At 50.5% G+C, this 1,341-nt stretch overlaps 1 protein-coding gene across 1 annotated transcript in view; it reads left to right on the forward strand.

Moving 5' to 3' along the window:
- Positions 1-713: 713 nt before the first annotated feature.
- Positions 714-1,341, forward strand: part of EMH_0040870 (uncharacterized protein) — a gene marked incomplete at both ends in the record, with an annotated part of 2,084 nt that continues 1,456 nt past the window's right edge. Inside the window, 2 exons of the mRNA XM_013495559.1 lie at positions 714-725; positions 925-1,339. Of these exons, the coding sequence (XP_013351013.1) occupies positions 714-725; positions 925-1,339 (427 nt within the window). The remainder of the gene's footprint in view (positions 726-924; positions 1,340-1,341) is intronic.

Below are 1,341 nucleotides of genomic sequence, written 5' to 3' on the forward strand. Positions count from 1 at the left end.
GAAGAAAGGAGATAGGAAGAAAGGAGACAGAAAGGAGACAGAAAGGAGACAGAAAGGAGATAGAAAGAAAGGAGATAGGAAGGAGACAGAAAGAAGACAAAAAAGAGAAAAAAAGGAGACATAAAGGAGATCGAAAGGAGACAAAAAAGAGATAGAAAGGAGACAGAAAGGAGACAGAAGGGAGATAGAAAGGAGACAGAAAGGAGATAAGAAGGAGGTAGAAAGGAGACAGAAAGGATGTAGAAAGGGGACAGAAAGGAGACAGAAAAAGGAGACAGAAAGGAGACAGGAGATAAAAAGGAGACACATATAAACAAAAAGAAAACAAAAAGGAGACAAGAGGAGACAGACGCCCTCCACACCAGATGTACAACAAGACACCCAAACACTGCAGCAGCAGCAGCAGCAGCAGCAGCAGCAGCAGCAGCTCAAGCTGCAGCAGCAGCAACAGCAGCACCATCATGAGCAGCACATCAGGACCACCATAACGAGCATCGCCAGCAGCAGAATTATTATTATTATCAGTAGCAGCAGCAGCAGGAGCAGCAGCAGCAACACCACCAGAAACAGCAGCAGCAGCAGCAGCAGCATCAGCAGCATTACCAGCAGCAGCACCACAAGAACAATACTATATTTGTTTGTCTCACTGAGTGCACAGGGACAGGCAATAGAGAGAACGGAGACAGCAAACTGCAGAGACAGCAGCAGCCTCGATGCTGTGGGGTGTCTATCAACAACAGCAGCAGGGAGGTGCAGCAGCGGGATCGGGGAGACGATCCCACCAAACAGCAGATACACCCAAACTAGAAATGTTGCAGCAGCAAGCAGCAACACACCAGGAACAAAACAACTGACACACACACACACAACAAACACAAACCCTAAACCCTAAACCCTAAACCATCCGTCGAATATAAACTGCAGCAGCAGAAGCAAAAGTCATCGCAGCAGCAGCAGCAAGAGCAGCAGCAGCAAGAGCAGCAGCAGCAAGAGCAGCAGCAGCAAGAGCAGCAGCAAGTGCAGCAGCAACAGCAGCAGCAACAAGAGCAGCAGCAGCAACAGCAGCAGCAGCAACAGCAGCAGCAGCAAGAGCAGCAGCAGCAAGAGCAGCAGCAACAGCAGCAAGTGCAGCAGCAGCAACAGCAGCAGCAACAAGAGCAGCAGCAGCAACTGCAGCAGCAGCAGGAGCAGCAGCAGCAAGAGCAGCAGCAGCAAGAGCAGCAGCAACCGCAGCTTACGCTGCAATCTTATCGAATAGCTGCTGGTTATACGGTTTGCTGCTCTCCGACTGCAGCACGAGCTGCTGCACCTGGCCTAGGGCAGAGCTGCTGCCTATCTCTA

Source organism: Eimeria mitis, genomic scaffold (assembly GCF_000499745.2).
Source record: "Eimeria mitis Houghton genomic scaffold, Emh_scaff1634, whole genome shotgun sequence".
In the NCBI taxonomy this organism is placed as follows: domain Eukaryota; phylum Apicomplexa; class Conoidasida; order Eucoccidiorida; family Eimeriidae; genus Eimeria; species Eimeria mitis.